This window comes from Coenobita brevimanus, chromosome 55 (assembly GCF_032717465.1).
Source record: "Coenobita brevimanus isolate Jiangsu-jjx chromosome 55, ASM3271746v2, whole genome shotgun sequence".
Taxonomy (NCBI): domain Eukaryota; kingdom Metazoa; phylum Arthropoda; class Malacostraca; order Decapoda; family Coenobitidae; genus Coenobita; species Coenobita brevimanus.
This window is the reverse complement of record NC_137008.1, coordinates 33,701,921-33,723,390: the sequence shown is the minus strand read 5'-3', so window position 1 is coordinate 33,723,390 and position 21,470 is coordinate 33,701,921. Positions and strand designations below refer to the sequence as shown.

Genomic DNA, 21,470 nt, shown 5'->3' with positions numbered 1-21,470 from the left:
TGTATATATTTAGTTTTACTAGCATTAAAAGAGACAAGGTTGTTTTGTCCCCATTCACTGATTGTAGATAGATCTTGATTTAAGGAGATGGCTGTGTGGAGTCACATGGAGAGACAGACTGATAAATGAGAAAGTGAAGGAGCGTTGTGGTTTGGATGTGGCAGGAAGCGGTAAGAGAAACACGTTAAGGTGGTTTGGCCATGTGGAGAGGATGGAGAGCAAGAGACTGACAGGGAGAGTGTATGTGGGTGAGGTGGAGGGGGGGAGAGGGAGGGGGTGGCCAAGGATAAAATGGAGGGATGCAGTGGAGAGGTATATGAGAGAATGGGGTGTGAGCAGCAGGGCAGTGACATGACATTCGACAGGGCAACATGGAGGTGATTTGTTTGTGGCCACCCCTTACTGTACTAAGGCGTATGGCAATAGATTGATGGACAGATATACGAGTGCAGTGACGCTGGAGGCCTACAAGTCACAGATAACTCTTCCTGGTCTTCCAAGATGATTCGGAATATCTGCCGAACAATCAAAGCCTTTCAGAAATGGACTATTTTTCCAAACTGCAGAAATATTGGATCTTCCGAATAATTGAATTTTTACTGTATGTACAGTACTCCTCCTAATTTTGACATTGTTTTCAAGTTAGTCAGCCATATTTAGACATCAAAACACATATAGGAATATCCAAAGTATTGCTAAACACCAAGAAAACCATGCAGAAATACCATTGAAAACCAAAAACACGCCAAACCAATATACTACTTTATGTACTGTACAGTACCCCTCCTAATTTTGGCGCTGTTTTCAGATCAGTCTGCCATATTTAAAACTCAAAACACACAGAGGAATATCCAAGGTAATGCTAAACACCAAGAAAACCATGAAAAAAAGAGCATTGAAAACCAAAAAACACCCAGCGTATACACTGCTGTATATACAATACCCCTCCTAATTTTGGCACTTTTGTCATGTCAGGCTGCCATAATTACACATGAAAACACACATAGGAATATCCAAAGTAATGGTAAGCACTTTGTGGTAGGTGGGGGCGCTTATCATCCACTCACTCGATGTAGTGCTGCTGTCGGGTGTCTTTCCTTTCCTCTCCTCCATCCTTCTTTCCTTCCATCTCTTCTTTCTTTCCTTCATTCTTTCCTCTTCCTTCTGCCTGTGGGTGATCCTACACTGAGTGATAAGCCAAATGGTTTCCTGTACACCAGGAAATGATATACTACACTGGATGGTAACCATATAACCAAATATTGGCGCCTGGTGGTTTAGTGGGTAATTATTGCACGCCAGTCGGATTTAGCCGGTGAAGGTTTATATCCAAGGGGTGGATGAGGTTGATTGCTCGTGTAATGCCACTCAGGGATGAGTGAGGCTGGTCACACACATCTTAAATGTTGGGACCAACTGCCTAGCCCCTGGCTCCTACGCTCCTCATGGGGCAATGAAGGATTAGATGATGGAGATTTATATATACAGTACAATCCCAGTTAACCGGGTGGCTTGGGGAATTTACCTTCCCGGTTACAGATTTTTCCCGTATTTCTGATTTTCAAGTCAAATCTATACAAAGGCTATCACAGCAGTAAATACAGTTCAGGTACTCACCAGTCACATTAGGGGTTACACTAAGAGATTCCGCCTGAAAAACTGCCTTGTAAACACACACCATGGTCATAACGCACGTGTGCAATGTCTTGCAACTTGCAGTACTGCAAATTACACCAGTCCATTGTTTACCGAATTACTGTATTCATTATATGTACTGTACTCATAAAAATTGAAAAATAAAATAAAGAAATAAGAGCTTGAACATTTATTAGTGAACTGATGATGTGTTAAGACTGCACTGTAGAATTATCGCAACACCTGTGCCCTCACGTGAGTTTGTTTACGTTTCCGACTTCTTCTTCTTCCCTACCCGACCTCCATCACTCCACCCCTCACCCGCCACTCAGCTGTTTTGCAGAAAATAAGTGATGTACGTATGAAATGGAGGCATATTATTTATTTATTTTTCTTCCAACAAAGTAAACTTTCATTCCTATTAACATTTATATTCAGCCATTAGTGTTTTATAATGTTCGCCTTTTTCAAGTCTGTTGCATATGTCCAGCTTCTGTTTCAAGGTAAGCACGATACGCTTACGTTTAGTTTGCACTTCAGGCATTTTGGAGTGTACAAATTACCGTCTATCAGAGGAACACAACAGCAAGAGACCTTGTTTACTGTCTGGTGGCAAAACGCAGACTGGTGATTTTTGGAGGGTGTGGAGGATGACTGAATTCAAGTAGGGGAAAGAGGGGGAGAGGAGGGGTGATTAAGAGGATTTGCTAGGGATTTACATCAGCCGGAAATGCCTTCACCTCGCTTTGTCTGACTTCCCCCAGCCTCGCGTGACACAATCAAACGGCGGTTTGGCGGTCCATTCAAATTGGCGCACAGTTATAACTTACTGACATTTTTACCAGCCCTTGAATTTTCCCGTTGTTCTGAGTATTCCGCTTGTCTGGATACCGGATAGCTGGGATTGTACTGTAAGAAAATGTTTTGGGAAGAGGTGAAGAGAGTAAGACAGGGTGGCAGTGAACTTAGTAGGGGAGTGAAAGATAAAAATGGTAGATTACTAGTGGAGAAGGGAGAAAAAGTGAGCAGATGGAGAGAACACTTTAAGGAATTGTTGAACATAGAGAATGGAAGTAATGCTAGTTTAAGTGGTTGGGGAATGACTGGGAGAAGGAGGGAGGTGAGAAGACAGGAAGAAATCAATAGGATAGAAGTTGTGGAAGCAATGAAGAAAATCAAATTGGGGAAAGCCCCGGGAATTGATGGAGTATGTGGTGAAATGCTGAAGCATTGGGGAGAGATAGTTGTAGAATGGATGTGGAAGATGTGCAGATTGACCTGGGAGGAAGGTAGAGTCCTGGAGGATTGGAAGTCATGTATAATTATTCCCTTGTACAAAGAAAAGGAAAGGGGAAAAAGAAGTGTGTGGTAATCATAGGGGCATTTATCTTCTTAGTGTAATAGGAAAAGTGTATGGTAGGATACTTATTGACAGAGTTAGGGAAATAAAGGAGGAATTAGTTGGAAAAGAACAGAGAGGCTTTAGGAAGGGAAGAGGTTGTGTGGATCAGATATTCATTCTTAGATCTTTAGTGGAAAAGTTTCTAGAGAAGGGAAAGAAGTTGTATGCGGCCTTCATGGATTTGGAGAAAGCATATGACAGGGTGAATAGACAAGGATTGTGGAAAGTATTAAGAATATATAGAGTAAATGGGAAGTTGTTGAATGCCGTGAAGAGTATGTATGATGGTGCTAAGGCTGCAGTGCATGTGGATGGTGAACTGAGTGAATTTTTCTCTTTGACGGTTAGGTTGAAACAGGGATGTGTCATGTCTAAATGATTGTTCAATCTGTACATGGATGGGGTAATTAAAGAGGTACAAGGTAGGGCAGTGGATGTTGGAGTGGCTCTAGTGAGAGGGGGTAGTGTTTGGAAACTCCCTGTGTTGTTGTTTGCAGATGATTCTGTGTTGTTAAGTGAAGACAAAGGGGAGCTGCAAGGTATGGTGGATGAGTTTGGGTGTGTGTGTAAGAAACGGTATCTAAAGGTGAATGTTAGGAAGAGTAAAGTGATGGTCTTTGAGAGAGATGAAGTCAGTGAATGTACAATGAGGTTGGATGGTGAGGAAATGGAAGATGTGAGTACGTTTAAGTACTTGGGTAGTGTGATGAGTAAGGATGGAAGTTTGGAAGGTGAAGTGCTTGAAAGGGTACAACAAGGAAGAAAGGTTGCTGGTTCCTCGAAAGCTGTGATAAGAAACAGGGAAGTGAGCATGGAAGTGAAAAAGTTACTACATGACAGTACCCTATTGTGATACCAACTCTAACGTATGGAAGTGAAGCTTGGACGTTGTTGGAAGGACACAAGTCAGGAGTGAGAGCAGTGGAAATGAGTTATTTAAGAGGAACCTGTGGAGTCACATGGAGAGACATGCTGACAAATGAGGTTATAAAGTAGCGTTGTGGTGTGTTGGAAGGACACAAGTCAGGAGTGAGAGCAGTGGAAATGAGTTATTTAAGAGGAACCTGTGGAGTCACATGGAGAGACATGCTGACAAATGAGGTTATAAAGTAGCGTTGTGGTGTGAATGCGGATGTGATAGGAAGCGTTATGAGGAACACACTGAGGTGGTTTGGCCATGTGGAGAGGATGGAGGATGAGAGACTGATGAGAGTGTATGTTAGTGAGATGGAGGGGGGGGAGAGGGAGGGGGAGGCTGAGGATGAGATGGAGGGATGGAGTGGAGAGGTATATGAGAGAGGGGGAGGTGTGTTTGGATCAGGGCAGTGAAATGGCAGGGGACAGGGCAATGTGGAGGCGGTATGTTTGTGGCCACCTCGTGTGGGATTAAGGCATCTGGCAATGGATATAGATATATATATATATGGAGCCTCTGTGGTACAGCAGCAAAGTGTGTGTGTTTGAACACTGAAGAACGAGGATTCGCACTCTGCCAGGGTAATAAACTTTGAGAACAGTGGCATCTTCGTCATGGGTCTACCCCCCAGAGGCTGTCAAAGAGAAGTGGAGGACAGCATTGGGGCCAAACCTTCCCAAACCCCCCCGGCCCCTCACGGGGCTCGAGTACCTAGGAGTGGCTTCGGTCGCCCTGGCAAGTACCACATCTCCCAACACAACACACACAACGGCACTTTTTTTCTACACCAAGAAATGACTCCCTGTCATTTCTCGATGACTTCTAACCGGAGACATTGAGAGCAATCCAGGACCCACCAACAAATACATATCTCCAACATGCTCAAAACCTGTCACGTCGAGCCGATAGACAAAGGGTTCAGTTCAGTGCAATTCCTGCAAGAACTGGACCCATCACACCTGCACAACACTTGCATCCAGAAAACATTACACAAACACCTGGACCTGCTCCTTATGTTCCTTCCCCCCACCCATCAACCACCCTACCAATCCTACTCCTACTTCGTTCACACCTCCACGGCCAAACCCACCGATCCTTCCCACACCATCCATTCCCCCAACTCCTATTCCAACCCATCCTAATCCACTTCACCCCCTTACCTCCATCACAACCTCCTCCTAACCCCCCCCCCCCCCCCATGCTGTTCCAACCCATCCTAATCCACTTCACCCCTTACCTCCATCACAACCTCCTCCTAAACCCCCCCCCCCCCCCGTGCTGCAGCAGCCAACACACATCGCACACACAACATAAACATCCTTGAGTTAAACATAGAAGGCATAAACACCAAAAAACAAGAACTCACACAATTCATCAAACAACAGAACATACACATTGCGATCTTACAAGAAACAAAACTACACAGAGCACAGAAAACACCAACATTTCATAACTTCACCACCATTCAACAATACTCGGCCGACGGTGGTGGCGGTGGACTCATCACCCTGGTACACAGATCCATCAACTTGCAGATACCAGTGCACACACAAAGTCACTTCTCCCCCTACATGACTCCACAACAGAAATACAGTCAGTTAAAATATGCACTGGTAACAAATCACATATAACAATCGCTAACACATATATTCCCCCCCAGTCGTCCCCCACGGTACCACACAATTACTCTCCACAGATACACCACATCACCAACATACCCAACATCATCCTGGTTGGTGATTTCAACGCCAAGTCATCGGCCTGGCATGTCAACAACTCTGACACAGACAGAGGGCTGGTACTACAATCCCAGACAGATAATCTTTTCATACTGAATAATCTAGACCAACATACCCATATCCCACACCAAGCCCTCTTCCTCCCATCATCTCCAGACATCACCTTCTGCTCTGCAAACCTAGCCCCCACTACATCATGAAGAGTGGTCAAAACCCTAGGTTCTGAATACCTCCCAATCATCATCACTACCAAAACTAGAATCACCCCAGCTGGCCACAAACACATATACACTATTTATAAGAGAGCCAACTGGGAGGCCTTTGTAACTGAAACAGGACAACATTTCGAAACATTAAATAGTACACCCATCACAAACATCAACACCGCTGTGCACACTTTCAGTACAATTATACAAAATGAATGCAGACAAAAAACACATCCCTAGAGGCAACAGAAAGAGAGACAACCCCAACTTCACACCAGAAATTCAAGGCCTCATCAGACAACGGGACACACTGTGACACTCCCCAACACCCATACACAAGACACCGTACAACAAATACAAGAACTCAACATAAGGAAACAATAAAATATCAGAACAGCAAACACTAAACTGGAAAAATTACCTCCAAACACCTGACCACAAAACAAACATCAGCAAACTCTACAAAACACAAAACAACATCACACTTTCCATCAACAACACCACACAATCACACGCTGCCATCACAGCAGCAGACACCATACCCTCAAACAAACAATAAGCAAACACTCTCATCAATCACTTTTCACAAGTCAGCCATCTAAATCCCCACCCTGAAGACCAACGTATTATCCGACGTAAGAGAGAGTTCCCCACAGACCCAGACTACGCACCTTTCACTTACAACCAGACGAAGCACATCATTAACAGCCTCAAGCACTCATCTGCCTGTGGACCAGACAACATAACCAACATTCACCTTAAACACTTAGGACCACAAGGCATACAAGCACTCACCAACATATCAAAGTACAGCTACTCACACAACATATTACCCAACATCTGGAAGCATGGCATTATCATCACTATCTCTAAACCCAACAAAGACCCCACGTTACCCTCCTCACACTGCCCCATCACACTCCTCTGCACCCCCTCTAAAGTCACTGAACGACTGGTACTACAACTAGTCACACTCACATTCCCCTAGCCCAGTCACAACATGGCTTTAGGTCACTACACTCCACAAACACCCTTCTTACAGACCTTACACAGAGAGTTTTCGATGGCATGAATTCAGCTAGGCCACCACACAGAACACTCCTAATCACACAAGACATTAGCAAAGCTTTTGATGCCATCCCCCGCCACAACCTCACAAACAAAATACTCAACACAGACATGCATAATAACACAAAAAGATGGCTGGCAGACTGCCTAGCAGGCAGATGTGCACACGTAACATTTGCCGGTCAGTCTTCTACCATCAGAAACTTCACAAATGGCGTCCCCCAAGGATCTGTTTTGTCCCCTATGCTCTTTAACCTATACATGCATGACATACCCACACCCCACACACCACAGACACACATAGCCTCCTATGCAGATGATATAACACTTACATGTACGCACCAAAACGCAAACACTGCTGCACACATCATTCAACCTTACCTCAACACACAACACGAATGGTTCACCACAAACAGGCTCAAAATAGTCCCAGCCAAATCTACAGTGACCCTTCTCACATACTGGACAGCAGAACATAGTCACATCCCACACCTCACCATAAACAATACTCCCCTACCCCCCCCCACACACACACACAATCCATGGTGTAACATACAATACATCAATGTCATGTAAACAACACATCACAAACATTAAAAATTAAATAACACCAAGACTCAGTGCTTTGAGGTCACTTGCCCAGACAACATTCGGACACAACAAAGAAACCACCACCACAGTATACAAACTATACATACGTTCAGTGATGAATTATGCAAGCCTTGCTTGGGCTTCTAACCTGACCAAAACACACTACAACACTCTACAGACCATACAGAACAAGGCCCTAAAAATAATCACAGGCTGCACAGCTACCACACCCACAGACACCTACTTTAAGAAACCAAAGTCCTCAAAGTCAAGGATCACCTAGACTTAAGAGGCACCCAGTTCCTTGCTGCAGCCTCCACAAACCCACAACATCCACTATATTACATGGCAGCACATCCACCCACACGAAGGAACATCAAAACAACACCCAGCACACGATACCATAGACAAATACAGTAATCCCTGTAACATCCGAATGCCCAATATCCGAACATCCCCACTAACCGGACATAATCGTCCCGGGATCCAATATTCCCAAAATGGGCTAAAAACTTCAAAAAATTCGAAAAAAAATCTGACTTTTTTCCCTCCTGTAATTTGAAATTGCCGCATGGCGCCAAACAGCTGTTACACCATGGTCCCTTCACCCCTTCCTTCCTCCCCCTCCCCCCTCCACTGTCAGGGTTGCCATTTGGTATTTTTCATTACCAAGCGTGGGCCAATTTGGTAATGAAAAATTCATTTGGTAATGAATCAGACTAATGCATTACCAATTGGATTTTTCACATGTATGAGGATACACAGGATGGAGATGGTGGATTGTTTGCTCTCTCTGATTAATCTGATACCCTACATAGCGTGAAAATAATCAACATAGTGTCAATTATAAGGAGAGTGATTACATGTATTTCCACTTGTATATATAATTAGTGAAGAATAAATGCTAGCTTTACGAATTTGGTAATGAAAAGTTAAATTTGGTAATGAAAGTTGAGGAGATTGGTAATGTGGCCGTTGCGATCTGGCAACTCTGTTACCCTGCCATCATCAACAGTCACAGCCAAACTCCGATCAAGAGCGGATGCTTATAGCAGTGCAAGCCACAGGTGCTTGTTTTTTTTGTGAAAAACAGTGAATAAACTGCAATACCTCGCCACTAGAACACACGGGAATTTACAGTGTTGTGCAGTGATAAGAAATTAGAATTTAGAATGCAGAGGATTAACTGTGGACTTCAAACTGGCGGTTCAAACCATTCCAGGAGCAAGGGACTTGTAAGTACCCAGAATGTTTAATATTGTATAAACTCACCTCTAAAACCTCATTTTATGGTTCTTTTGCATTTATTTCAGTCTTTTATGTCCCTTACTGATGTGATTTGGGTCTTAAATAGGTGCAATGCATGTCCAGAGGGAGTTGTATAGGTGTTTTTATGAGTTAGGGTCCATAAGTACAAGTCCAGGAGGCTGGGGCCTAATATACAGACAGGATCATTATCCGGACATGCCTCTGGCTCCATTATGTTGGATATTGGAGGGATTAGTGTACTGTCATCTATCCCCCCTCGCCCACCTCAGACCAGCTTCCAGAAGCATATCCACTCTCAGATCACTCGCCACTCCATTCAGTCACTTAAAGACAACACACAGCTGCATGTCTGGCCTCCTGACATCCACTCTTCTGAATCCTATCTCCCTCGTGAGGACAGGGTCCACCTGGCCAGGCTGAGATGTAGGCACCATCCAGCCCTCTTAAGCTACCAGAAGAGGCTGGATGACTCCATCACTGATGCCTGTCCAGGATGCAACACCCCATACTATTAAGCACATTATGGAAGACTGCATTGGACACAATCACCTACGCCAACAACACAACATACACTCTTTGAGAGCTCTGTGGGAAAGCCTGGTCTCGGCCATGGCCTCCCTAAGGGACTCGAGGCTGTTCGGCTAGACTGCTGTAAGGAACAACTACTACTACTACTACTTTGGGAGCATTCTTCTGGCCACGTATTGCTTTGGCGGACACAAGGGGTGCTGTAGTTGAACCAGCGTCACATACTATAAAGTATGGTTGCACCCAGTCAGCTTGTGCGGGCCGATTACACTTGGTTCACAGACTACACACACATCCAAAGCCACTCCAACACTACAATTACACTTACAAGCACTTCTCACCCTACATACAATCTCTACTAGATAGCCAAAGCCACTTGGTAGAGATACATTGGCTGTATCATTCCCACTTCAGTAGGGATAGGCCGGTCCTGCAGTGGACAATCAAACGACTGATGAGATGATATATATATATATATATATATATATATATATATATATATATATATACTGTATATATACACACATACATACATACATATACTGTATTTACAATATGTACTGTACGCGTGAAAGAAATGTGAAAGTGTGAAGGACATAAGTAGTAGATTGTTAATCCATGGGGATTAAGGAAGGACCAGATGGAAAGGATATTTTGAAAGCCTAACGAATGGGAATTAAATGTACTGTACGGGTGAAAGAAATGTGAAAGTGTGAAGGACATAAGTAGTAGATTTTTAATCCATGGGGATTAGGGAAGGACCAGATGGAAAGGATATTTTGAAAGCCTAACGAATGGGAATTAAGAGGGGAGCCACTGTGAACATGATTGGTTTTAGGGACGTGCAGAGAAGGACTGCAGTGCCAGGAGATGTGACACTCGCACAGATGAAAAGCACTGTGAAGCAGCTGAAAATGGGGATAGCACCTGGGGTTGATAAGGTGTATGGAGAGATGCTTAAGTGTAGTGGAGAGAGCAGAATGAAGTGATCATTGGAGATACAGTATGTAAGAAGGCATGGATGAGTGAAACTGTGCCAACAGAGTGGGAAAAGGCTGTTATTGTACCCTTGCACAATAATAAAAATGAGCAAAGTGAGTGCAAGAATTATTGTGGCATAAGTTTATTGAGTATTGAAGGGAAGGTATATGGAAGAAATGTTATAGAGAAAGTAAGAGAGAAACCCTTGTGAGTGACAAACAGGGTGGCTTTAGGAGTGGCAGAGGGGCTGTGTGGATCAGGTATTTGAAGTAAGACAGATAGTGGTGAAGGCTTGTGAGAAGGTCTGTATGGTGCTTATGGCATTCATGGATCTGAAAAAAGCATAAGACAAAGGAGACAGAGAGTGATTGTAGAAGGTTTTGAGCATGTACAGTATAGATGATAAGCTGCTAGGTGCCGTCAAGAGTTTTTTATGATGGTAGTGAAGTATGTGTAAAGGTAAATGGGCATCTAAGTGAATGGTTCACAATTGGTGTGGGTGTGCAAGAAGGTTATTTCATGTTCCCCTGGTTGTTTGATATATATATATATATATATATATATATATATATATATATATATATATATGAAAGGCGTGATGAGAGAAGTAAAAATATGAGGAATGGAGAGAGGGATGGCATTGGTAATGAATGGTGATGGATGGAATATATCAAATTTGTTGTATGCTGATGATGCAGTACTACCTGCAAATACTGGACAAGAACTTGGTAGACTAGTGCAGAGTTTTGCTGATGTCTGTGAGTGTCGTGCCTTGAGAGTAAATATAGAAAAGAGTAAAGTGACAGTTATTGAGAGAGAAGGTGACTCCCAGTGTGATGTTAGAGTGAAAGGATAGAGACTAATTTGTGTTAGAGTTCAAGTACTTTATATATATATATATATATATATATATATATATATATATATATTTATATATATATATATATATATATATATATATATATATATATATATATATGTATTTATATATATATATAAGATAATGAATGGAGGAAGGAAAAACAAAGGAACAAAAATAAATCCATGTGCCTAGAGGCATCCTCCATTCATAAAATATTTATAACAGCTGGATTTAAATTGAAATGGATTAAATGTTTGTGGGAAACAACTTCCAGGAAGTGAATTCCAGAGAGTAGTAGTTCTGGGAATAAATGAATATTGATAAGCAGAGGTTCTGCATTGTGGGGGAAAGAATGTGAGTTCATGGACACTCCCAGCTGCCCGAGTATTGTGAGAGAAAATGTGAAGGGGAGGCACAATTGAAGCCAGTTCGTCAGTGCATTTACGGTAAAAATATCGATAAAATAATGCCAAAGAAGCAACATCTCTACATACTGAAAATGGAGGAAGATCCTGCGTAATGGCAGGATTATTGATTAAGCTAATGGCATTAATTTGAATTTTGTCCAACTGCCTCAATGCAACCGCTCCGCATCCACTCCACAGTGGTGAACAGTATTCGATCTGAGAATGCACATGACTTTTGTATATTGTGGCCATCTGCTCGTCAGTGAAGAACTCACGAACTCTGTACAAAGTCCCAGTTTTTTTAAAGCATTTTTAACAAGGGATTTAACATAAGTTGCCCGGCTTAGGTTGGGGTTTAGAGTAACACCTAGAATATCAATTGTAGTGGAGATGGGAATACTGACATCGTTTAAAATTATTTGAGAGTCTAAGGGATTCTTTCTGTTGGAGAAATTAATGTATTTAGTTTTCCGGGCATTAAATGGGACCAGATTTGTTTATCCCCATTGATTAATTTTAGAAAGGTCTTGGTTCAGAGAAACTGATGTTTATTTGGGAATGTATAATATCAAATTGTGTAAAGGAGGTACTAAATGTGAAAGAACTATGAAGGGTCGAGACATCAGCATAAGAGTGTATTGAGTTGTGCGTGACAGATAGGAGGTCATTTATATGAATGAGAAAGAGCATTGGTGCCAAAACTGATCCCTGAGGTATGCCAGCATTTATGGAATGAAACTGAGAATAAATTTCATCTACCATGTCCCATATTTTTCTGTTATGAAGATAAGAAGAAATTAGAGGAACCAGTGATGCAAGGCCATAGTGTGACATCTTAGACTGTAAGGCCCAGTGCCATACTCTGTCAAATGATTTTGATATATCAAGTGCTATTGTGTGTGTTTCACCATGTTGGTTTATTGTTTTGTTAATCTGATGGGTAAGAAGACAATGAATGTCTAGAGCTGAACATTCTTGTCTAAATCCATACTGCCGATCATTGGTTAATTTATTGATTTCTAGATGCTTGACTGTGTGTTTGTTAATTAGTGTCTCAAAAACTTTACCGAGAGCAGAAGTGATTGCAATTGGTCTATAGTTTGATGGATCAGTAGTTGCCCCCTTTTTAGGAACAGGATGGATATTTGCTTCTTTCCAAGAGGCTGGAAAACTTGAGGTATGGATGCATAAGCAGAAAAATTATGCCAATACAGCCAACACTGAGGAGCAATTTTTAAGTACTACTGAAGGAATTTCATCTGGCCCAGTAGCTTTGTCTGCTAGAGATTCTGTAGTACAGCTTGTTCGTATCTGGTGTGAATCATGAAAGGAGGTACTTGAGGGGACTCAAAATCAAGTACAGGAATATTGTTTATCTATCTATCTATCTGTTGCCAGACGCCTCAATCCCATTTGGGGTGGCCACAAACAAATCGCCTCCATGTCGCCCTGTCCCCCGCCATTTCACTGCCCTGCTCCCAACTCACACCCCCCTCTCTCATATACCTCTCCACCCCATCCCTCCATCTCATCCTCGGCCTCCCCCTCCCTCTTCCCCCCTCCACCTCACTCACATACACTCTCTTCGTCAGTCTTTCACCCTCCATCCTCTCCACATGGCCAAACCACCTCAGTGTGTTCCTCATAATGCTTCCTATCACATCCACATCCACACCACAACGCTCCTTTATATCCTCATTCGTCAGCCTGTCTCTCCATGTGACTCCACGAGCTCCTCTTAAATAACTCATTTCCACTGCTCTCACTCTTGACTTGTGTCCTTCCAACAATGTCCAAGCTTCACTTCTATACGTTAGAGTTGGTATCACAATACTGTCATGTAGTAACTTTTTCACTTGCATGCTCACTTCCCTGTTTCTTATCACTGCTTTCAAAGAACCAGCAACCTTTCTTCCCTGTTGTACCCTTTCAAGCACTTCACCCTCCAAACCTCCATCCTTACTCATCACACTACCCAAGTACTTAAACATACTCACATTTTCCAATTCCTCACCATCCAACCTCGCTGTACATTCACTGACTTCACCTCTCTCAAAGACTATCACTTTACTCTTCCCTACATTCACCTTTAGATTCTGTTTCTTAAACACACTCCCAAACTCATCCACCAGGCCTTGCAGCTCTCCTTCGTCTTCACTCAACAAAACAGTATCATCTGCAAACAACAGCACAGGGAGTTTCCAAATACTATCCTCTCTCACCAGGGCCACTCCAATATCCACTACCCTACCTTGTACCTCTTTTATTACCCCATCCATGTACTGATTGAACAACCATGGAGACATGACACATCCCTGTTTTGCTTTTCTCTATTTAGGGTTGAATTTGTTGAAAAAATGTCAACAAGAAGGTTGGCTTTTCCACATGGGTCACTTATTAGGTTTCCATTGGGGAACTGTAACGGTGGAATGGAAGAGGTGGTAGTGATGTTAGTTTTGAATGAATTAAGGGTTGACCAGAATATTTTGTTATCATTTGGGTTGTTCAGTAGTTTGTTAGCTTGTCTATGTAGAAAGTTTGGTTTAGAAAGATTGAAAATAGTTTTGGCATGGTTTCTGATATTTCTATAATAATTAAAGGATTCTTTGGTTTTGGTCTTTGTATAAGTGTTATAGGCTTCAGTTATATGTTCTCTTACTCCAGCACAATTGAGGCACTCCTAGCCAGACAGGTGACCGTGCATTTTTCTTATTTTCAGTAACTAGTTGTTAAACTTTGACATCTAATTATTCAGTGGTAAAATTATACTTATATGCATTTTATTGTTTAATTTGAAAGTGCTAGCCAAGACGATTAAAATGTTGGTAAACATGACATGTTTAAAGTATATTACAGTTTGATAATTAGATGTTAAATCAAATAAGCAAAATGCACGGTTGCTCCTCTGGCTCGGAGCGCCTCAGTTGTGGTCAAACCATTTAGGAGAATTACATTTTTTTCTGTAACCATGATGGGGAATCCACGTTGAGTACACCGCTTCCCATCCGATCAGCGAAGTTAAGCAACGTTGGGTCTGGTTAGTACTTGGATGGGTGACAACCTGGGAACACCAGATTCTGTTGGCATCCTTACGTGTCAAGTGGGGTTGGTGGAGGATTAGTGCCCCTCCCTGTAAAACAATTAACTCTGAGCCCTTGGCCACCCCATTTGGGATACATGGCGTCTGGCAATGAATGAATGAATGAATGAACATTTTTTTCTGTAACCATGATGGGGAATGAATGTTTCCATGCCGACTTTAATGAAATCCTGTATGTGGCCCAATATGGAATTTGCATCTTGGGAAAAACACGAGGTCCAAGGAACATCCATGAAAAAATTATGGAGTCCCTCCCAGTCTGTCCTGTCGTAGTGCCATTTAGTCATCACAACAGGTTCAGAGGAGGAGGGTGTGGTAGGTGTTAAACTGGTGGCTTTAATCAGACAATGATCAGAGAATCCGAGAGGGAACTTCACTTCGACATTATAATTATCTGAATTGTTTGTTAGAAACAAGTCCAATATGTGGGAATTTTGATCGGGGTTGTCTGGTACACGGGTGGGTTGACTGACTAACTGGGTGAGATTAAATGAGTCTGCAAATAGCTCACATTCAAGACCAGAGTCATCAGTTCTGGCTGAATAAGTGAGCTATTCATCATTATGGATATTAAAATCACCCAGAATAGTAATTTCTGATGCAGTATTAATGTTGAGGACACTTAGTTGTGAAGACCGAGAGTCAAATAAACTCGGCTCTGATGGGGCATTAGGGGAACAATAAACACAACAGAAATTATCTCACCAAAAGAATTTAATTGGTATATGGAATAATCAAAATAAGACAATTAAATTTAGTAATCTCCTCCAGGGCAAATTTCTGATTTAGCAAGGCAACATACACCTCCTTTGGGTTTGAAATTTTGAATCAAGATATATCCAGGAAAATTAAATCTAGAAAATCAGTGGCTGAGCTTACTTGTGTCTCTGTCAAAAATAGCAGATCAGGGGATTCATACTGGAGGAAATTTTGAACCGAGTTGATGTTGGAGTGAAGTCCCCTAAAATTGCAATAGAAAATTTTACTGCACTGACAAGCAGATTTAGGGCGCCGTAACACAGGAGGTGGCACAGTCGCTTGATGACGACCGGGATGGCCCTGTGCAGACGACCCAGCCCTGCCGGTGGTGGTCACCCGAGAAACCACTGCACTAATTCCCAGTATAGCAGCAGCCATGGTTCTTTTAATCTGCGGCGTCCCTTCGACGTGAATTAGTGTCCACACGTTTTGTCACTGCCAATCCCGTTGACGTTCATAAACGTGAATCAATTGCAAAGTCCCTAATTTGCACAATTTTCAATTTTCGCGAGTGATTTTTGGTACGTATACACAGGACACCTTCCTCTACAAGATGCCAGGCAGGGACAATGCCTTACTCAGCATGACCTCCCCCCCCCCCCCCCCAGCACGCCATTGTCTCAGCAATTCACCTGTTACCAGTGACCTGGCCAGTAAAGCCATGTCATGCCACAGTATGAAATTCAGGGCCAGAGTGATTCCCCAATTGATGAGAATGTGGAGGACAAACTTTACATAGCGTTAGAGGAAGAAACAGTCAGAAATGATGATCAGGTAATGTTGCCAAAAAAGGTCAGGTATGTTGCTGTGTTTCACGAGTGAAACAATGCTTATATTGCCTATATTACTGTGTGAAAATCAATATTCTCTCGTACTACATATATATTCGTACCAAATAAATAAATAAATAAATATCGTTTATAAGTGGTGTGGAATGGTTACACTCCCATGGATCTCATTTTCTTTGGAGGCAGCCTGATAGAAAACATAGTAAAATGAGGAGGTACTGCTACCTGTTTTGAGTACTTTAAACCTCAGGTGAGCAATTTCTTTATGATTTTTTGATGTTTCTCACCAAAAGCGGAGGTTTGAGCCAAAAAAAAAAAATTCCAAAAATGGCTGGGATTGGGGGGAGTCAGTGGTGGAAAAGTGGTCTGGATGGGGTGGGTTAATGGGAGGGAGAGCAGGGATGTGCTGTGGAATGTGCATGATATGTACTGACAAGATCGATGTTTTATGGAGAGAGGATAGCTGGTTTAAGGCAGTGTGATATAATGTGGATGTATGTGTTGTGTAAAGAGGGCAGCCTGATGCCCTCTGATGTTTGAGGCAGAAAGATGTGTAACCAGCTACCAAGGCCTAGGAGAGAAAGTGGAATCCAGGCTATTCCTTGAGTCTCCCATTAACCTTGGCAGTAGTACTTCCCTGGGAGGGGCTGCCTACTCCTACTACTTGTACTACCTGGGTACAGCGATAGAAAAGAGAGGGAAATGGGCAAAAGAAGTGGAAAGTAGAGTGACACAAGGAAGGAAAATTGCTGTTGCCATGAAAGCCTTGATAAGAAATAGAGGCATGAGTGTTGCAGCTTCATGAGGCCTACATGAAGGAGTGTTAGTGCCATCTTTAACATACGCATGTGAGACTATGATGAGGCACAAAAATGAAAAGTCAGGAGTAAGAGTAGTGGAGTTGGGACTGCTGAGGAATGTATGTGGAATACAGACAGAGGATAGGGTATGAAATGTGATTCGTGAAAGATGTGAAGTGAGGTAGTCTGTGGTCACCAGAATGGAAGAGTGTGTGCTGAGATGATATGGTCATGTGGAGAGAGTGGATGAGAGTAGAGTGGTGAAAAAGGTATATCTGAGCAAATTTAAAGGGGGGAGGAGGCACGGTAGGCCAAGTAGAAGATGGAGGGATTTTGTGGACGAGTGTGTGAGGAAGAGAAGTATGGAAGTCAGTGACGCTGGTGGACTGACAAGAGATGATGCTCGCTCGATGAATGTTGTGAGAAGAAGTACATGATCAGGGATTTGGCACCCTTTTTTAATGTGACAGCATCTGGATTGACTCTGTTGGATACATTTATGTGATGCTACAGAATGTGGTGAATTTTTTTGGTGTATCAGATAGAGGCAGGACTCCGGGGGCTTGAATGATGAGTGAATGGAAGCGTGGCCCATTGGACTGGGCAACCTTGGGCTGTCTGGAAGTTGCTACTCTTCACCCTGCCCTAAGGTGGGTGAGGAGGTCCGGATGATGATGATATAAATATAGATAGATAGATAGATATCCATCCATCCATCCATCATCGAATCCTGTGTCGCCCCATGAGGTGTGTAAGAACCCAGGGCAATGCAAGTTGGTCCTGATATTTAAGTTGAGAGTGACCAGCCTCATTCATCCTGGAGTGGCATTACGTGAGCAGTAAACCCCAACCACCTCGTGGATATAAACCTACACAGGCTCAATCTATAGGTAGATAGATAGATAGATAATATTTGTGCAAATGACCTTAACTAGTTGTTGCATTGCCCTGGTTGGAAACATGTAAGTTTATTTTTTGCCCATAAACTTTCACTTAAGCAATAGTCTTGTCTGAAACTCATGAACATTGAAATGTGTAATATGTGATTAGCAGATACCTTTTGTAGTAGTTATTAGATAAATATTGGTTTGTTGTATGATTTAAAAAAAAAAAAAAAAAAAAAAAAAAAAAAAAAAAAAAGGCTATTTTTGTTTGATGCTGAGCCAGTGACTATCATAAAGTTAATGTTTTACTGCACTACCTATTTATCTAGGATGGGACATTGGTAGAAGATGAGGCAGGGTTGGAGGAGATCTTGGACCACCTACTTGAGGACACTGGAGGTGGGAGGGCACAGCCTCACCGCGACACAGTCTCAGCCACTGTCACTTACGTCCTTGACACAGATCCACCCATGGACACGGATGACACCACCCATAATCCTCATTCAGACAGCCAGGTCAGTATGAGGAGAACCTGGATTACCACGCAAGAGTTAACTGATACTCTCAGTCCTTTTATGCAACAGGTCTGCACTGGAACTGTTTTTCTCTGTCTGTATTTCAGTCTGCCCATGACCTCCAGTATTGTGATAGATGTTGAAGTAATAAGTAATCAGAAAAGTGTTCTGAACATTGCTATACCTATTCAGATAAATGCCTGAGTATACCTTACATAGAAAATGGCTTTCTCTTACCTATGTGGTGAGCGTGAGAGAGCGGCTATACCTGTAGACGAGTATGCAGGACTCAGTAAAACCCATTTCTGAGCCTTGAAGAGCATTTAAATGGTGAAATGCGTTGTTTCCACATCAAAATCCATCATTTTAGCCAAACAAAAAAAAAGTCGAAAAATGGCCGGCACTGGGGCAACCCATAGGGCTAAAAATAGCTGGCATGTGGCGGGTTAAGAGACAGGAAAAGATCAGCTTGGGTGAGAGAACAGACTAAAGTCAGAAACATTATAGAAGTTAGAAAAGAACAGAAATGGAGGTGGGCAGGCCATGTAGCAAGAATAAGGGATAACCAATGTAGCAAGAGGCTGACTGACTGTACACCAAGAGATTGTAAGTGTTGCAGAAGAGGCCAGACAGGAGGTAGAGAGATGAGGTGGAGACATTTGTAGGGAAAATGTGGTAAAGATTGGCTTAGTCAAGGAATTCGTGGAGAAGGTTGGGGGAGGCCTTTGTTCAGCAGTGGACTAGTAATGGCTGATAATGATGATGATGATGATGATGATATACAGTATATTCTTTAGTGACTTGTGTTATGATAGCCTCGATATTATGTGTTAGTGTTGATGCTGAAAGGGGATGTACACTCTCACCAAAAACTTCTTGAAGCCTGTAACCACCGTACATTCTGAGAAGACGAAACAAAGTGTTTAGAAACAGCTCTCAGTGTGCGTAGCAGGTGGTAGCCCTGATTAACCATTCTCTGGAAGAATGGAAGAATTTGCCAGTGGCACATAACCAGTGCCTGCTTTGTGATACACTGCATCATTTTTGTTATTGCATAGTCATAATTCATAGCCATTATAATGAAGTGTTGTAATGTTTGCAGTAATAAATATCCATGTATTTCCATCATAGCATAACTAATTGGTTGTTTTTGACGGGAATATATTACCTCAGCACATTCTTTCATTTCAGCTGGATAAAACAGTCTGGCTTTAGCTGAAGCAATGTTACTTATGCGTCGCAGTGATTAAATTGTATTAGGATGTCTGCTTATGGGAATGGCTAATGATATAGGTGTGGTGAGTGGTCCCTTTAAGCAGCTCATCTACGCTTAACGTTGCCTCGAAACGTGTATCATGTACAGCAGGGGCATCTTGGAGGCCTGATATCTACATGTGGCACCTCACCTCTTTGTGGTTGCTCATTTGTAACATCCTTCATTTTCATAGATTAATAGTAATACAGTACTAGGAGTATCAGTAGTAAACTATGCCACAGAAATACATCTTTCGGTTTCGGGAGTGTACTGCGACACAATTTACTTTATCATCAGTGATTAGTACATCGATATGCACTAAACATCACTGTAATGGGTTGGAAGTATGTCATCGGCATCAGGCATACCAACCATTTCAAGATGACTAGCTATGTTCTGCTCATTTTCACGTCCATCGAGGCCCGAGCTTTGAGAACTTTTTGGTGAGAGTGTACATGAAGGTGTGTTAGTGCCCACATTGGTATATTGTTCAGATACTACGGAATGACGAGTGAAACGTATAGACTGAGAGCAGTGAGAAAGGGATTGTTGAAGAATTTGTTGAATACACTGAGTGAAAAGAATTAGAAATAATGCAAATCATGACAGATGTGAATTAAGGAAGTCAGTTGTAATGTAGTAGAAAAGTGTTGAGGTAGCTCATATGATAATTTGGAAAGAATGAATGTAAATAGTTTGGTGTAGCAGTAGCAGAGTACCCCTGGTCTCGCTTGCTGAGCAGACCTATCAACTGCAGGCAACCCACTGCCCCTGCAGGGCTGTCCCACTCAGAGAACCAGATTTCTTCTGTGGTGGACAGCACTTCATGACAGCAAGGCAGAAAGAAAAGTGTGGAGGTTTTGTTCTTGGATGGACATCACATTTGCATTTTCTACCCATTGAACAAGGGTGCCATGCTATACTGCATATCACCCTGTTATATGCCTACCATGCTGCATTGTAAAGAGTTTCCTGGGTTTTTGGAAACAGTTAGGCTTATCACTCAGTGTAGCATCACCTAAAGGCAGCACTGCATTAAGTGAGGGATGATAGATGTCCCCACCAACCCATAATAGTTTTGTGTAAAGAGTATATGTGAGTGAATTTGCTAATGGATGGAGTTTTGCTAAGTCAAGTAGAAGGTGGATGGATATGGTAAATGTATGTTAGGAAAGCTAGGGATGAATGTTTACGAGGCATGGGAATTGACTAGGGATCACATGGGCTGGGTGAGTTGTGTACAGCATGACAGGGTTATGGCACGCCTTTAACTTTTTGCCCAACAGCTTGTCTAGCTGTTTTATTTAAAAGAAAAGAAAAAAAAAAAAAAGCTGCTGGTCTGTAAAATGAAGCTGTGATTCTTGGGTTTGAGCGATATCTGAGTGAGTGGCCTATATCGCAGTCAGGAGACCATCATAAGTGACAAGGATTTTGAGTGTCTGGCCTGTTTCACAGGGCCTGGAGAGCAGCCATGAATGATGAAGGCTTACATATGATGGTGGTGACAGGGCCTTTAACCCATAAACTGCTGTACACCTCTTGAGTGGCTTGGGGTGGGGGTGGAGGGACTGCTGTATGCCTCTTGATTGGCTTGGAGTTGGGGGGGGGGGACTGCTGAACGTCTCTTGAGTGACTTGGGGTGGGGGGAAGACTGCTGCATGCCTCTTGAGTGGCCTGGGGTTGGGGAAGACCACTGTATGCCTCTTGAGTGGCTTGGGGTGGAGGGGGGTGACTGCTGTATGCCTCTTGAGTGGCGTGGGGTGGG

At 42.6% G+C, this 21,470-nt stretch overlaps 1 protein-coding gene and 1 pseudogene across 1 annotated transcript in view; both read left to right on the top strand.

Annotated features, from left to right (window-relative positions):
• Nucleotides 1–21,470, top strand: part of HUWE1 (HECT, UBA and WWE domain containing E3 ubiquitin protein ligase 1) — a 1,134,422-nt gene that overhangs the window by 637,863 nt on the left and 475,089 nt on the right. Inside the window, exon 35 of the mRNA XM_080273518.1 lies at nt 18,265–18,450. Within this exon, the coding sequence (XP_080129644.1) occupies nt 18,265–18,450 (186 nt within the window). The remainder of the gene's footprint in view (nt 1–18,264; nt 18,451–21,470) is intronic.
• Nucleotides 14,572–14,690, top strand: LOC145401502 (5S ribosomal RNA; annotated as a pseudogene).